Raw genomic sequence first — 1,261 nt, 5'->3', positions numbered from 1 at the left:
AGTTTCAGCTATCCTTAGGCCTAATTATGGAGATTTTCAGCATTAACTTTGCCTTCTAATTTGCTATTCGACCGATCAAAACACCTTTTTTACAAGACAGGCGTTGTGCTGCTTCGTACTTTGGTTAGCTCAAAGAAGATAAGAATGCGTTTTGCTGTTTACATCCATCCTGTCTGGAAGCAAGCGCACTAATTGGCTTTTAGGTCATAATAAGAATGCATATTTCTTAGCAATAATATTAGCTCTTCCTATGTTCACAAGTGTAAATTTAGGGGTCTAAATACTTTCTGACCACGTGAAGGTATACCCAACTTTGGGCACTCTACGCAGGCAGAAGAAAACCACTAAACACCGCGAAAGTGTCCCATGATACGCGCAAGAACATCATGCGATGCTGCCCCACACAAGACCTAAGTGAACGAGCAAAAGCTTCAGTGCCTATCGGTTCCGCCACTGAACAAATAAAAAAGGGAACGAAGCAATTCTCTAGTTCCAAATCCTGCTCACCATTTGTCATCAAGGCTCCACTCTATACGGTCCTTGCAAAAGTAACGCAGAACACTGCCAGAGAGGAAGTAATGCACTAGTGGAGTGAAAAACAAAGCTGTGCACATTTCCATTTCTCTCCTTTCAAGCCATTGTCGCCATAATGTACAAAAGACATGCAGTACACATTCACCAAAGGAAAATAGCATAAGCTCCAAGGCCTATTATTTTAGCAATGAAGAAAAGAGACGAAACCGTACATGGTTGCTTCTACCTCCCGCAGAGCACTTGTCGACAAGGATTTACCCTACGCCAACTAATCCGAAAATAGAAAGCAGTGCAGTAAGGAAGGGTTGCAGAGAGAAGCGGAAAAGCTTAGAGAGCGCAAATGCTTTGGAAATATAAAGACAAAAAAAGTAAAAGTAATAGCAATTGGATAATTGTGGTAACCATCTTTCAGCCCTTGAATTTACTTATACTAGAGAGTACCTCTGAATTCGAAGGGCTTCAAACCCAAACGTTTCACTCACCGATACCAGAGATGGTAATACTTCATCCAAATGTGCCAACTTGGCTCACACACTTCGTTCACTTTGATCAACAAGGAAATGGACATTTCTCTCCACGAGCCCGCCTGACCTTATATACTTCTTTGACTTTCGAGTAGAAGTTAAGAAGCGTACAAAATTATAATGCACCAACATAAAAATTGAATGATTGACACAAAATTACCGAGACATCATCACAGCTTGGAAAGGGAGAGTTAGTGAACAGG

General features: G+C 41.2%; 1 protein-coding gene across 1 annotated transcript in view; it reads left to right on the top strand. All coding sequences in view use genetic code 11, as the record gives it.

Moving 5' to 3' along the window:
• Positions 1-874: 874 nt before the first annotated feature.
• Positions 875-1,261, top strand: part of EGR_09956 (hypothetical protein) — a gene marked incomplete at both ends in the record, with an annotated part of 8,127 nt that continues 7,740 nt past the window's right edge. The window contains one exon of the mRNA XM_024499205.1: positions 875-1,030. Coding sequence (XP_024346389.1) covers positions 875-1,030 — 156 coding nt within the window. The remainder of the gene's footprint in view (positions 1,031-1,261) is intronic.

Source organism: Echinococcus granulosus, assembly GCF_000524195.1.
Source record: "Echinococcus granulosus chromosome Unknown EG_S00178, whole genome shotgun sequence".
Lineage (NCBI taxonomy): Eukaryota > Metazoa > Platyhelminthes > Cestoda > Cyclophyllidea > Taeniidae > Echinococcus > Echinococcus granulosus.
Note: the sequence above shows the minus strand (reverse complement) of the source record. Positions and strands in the feature narration are given on the sequence as shown.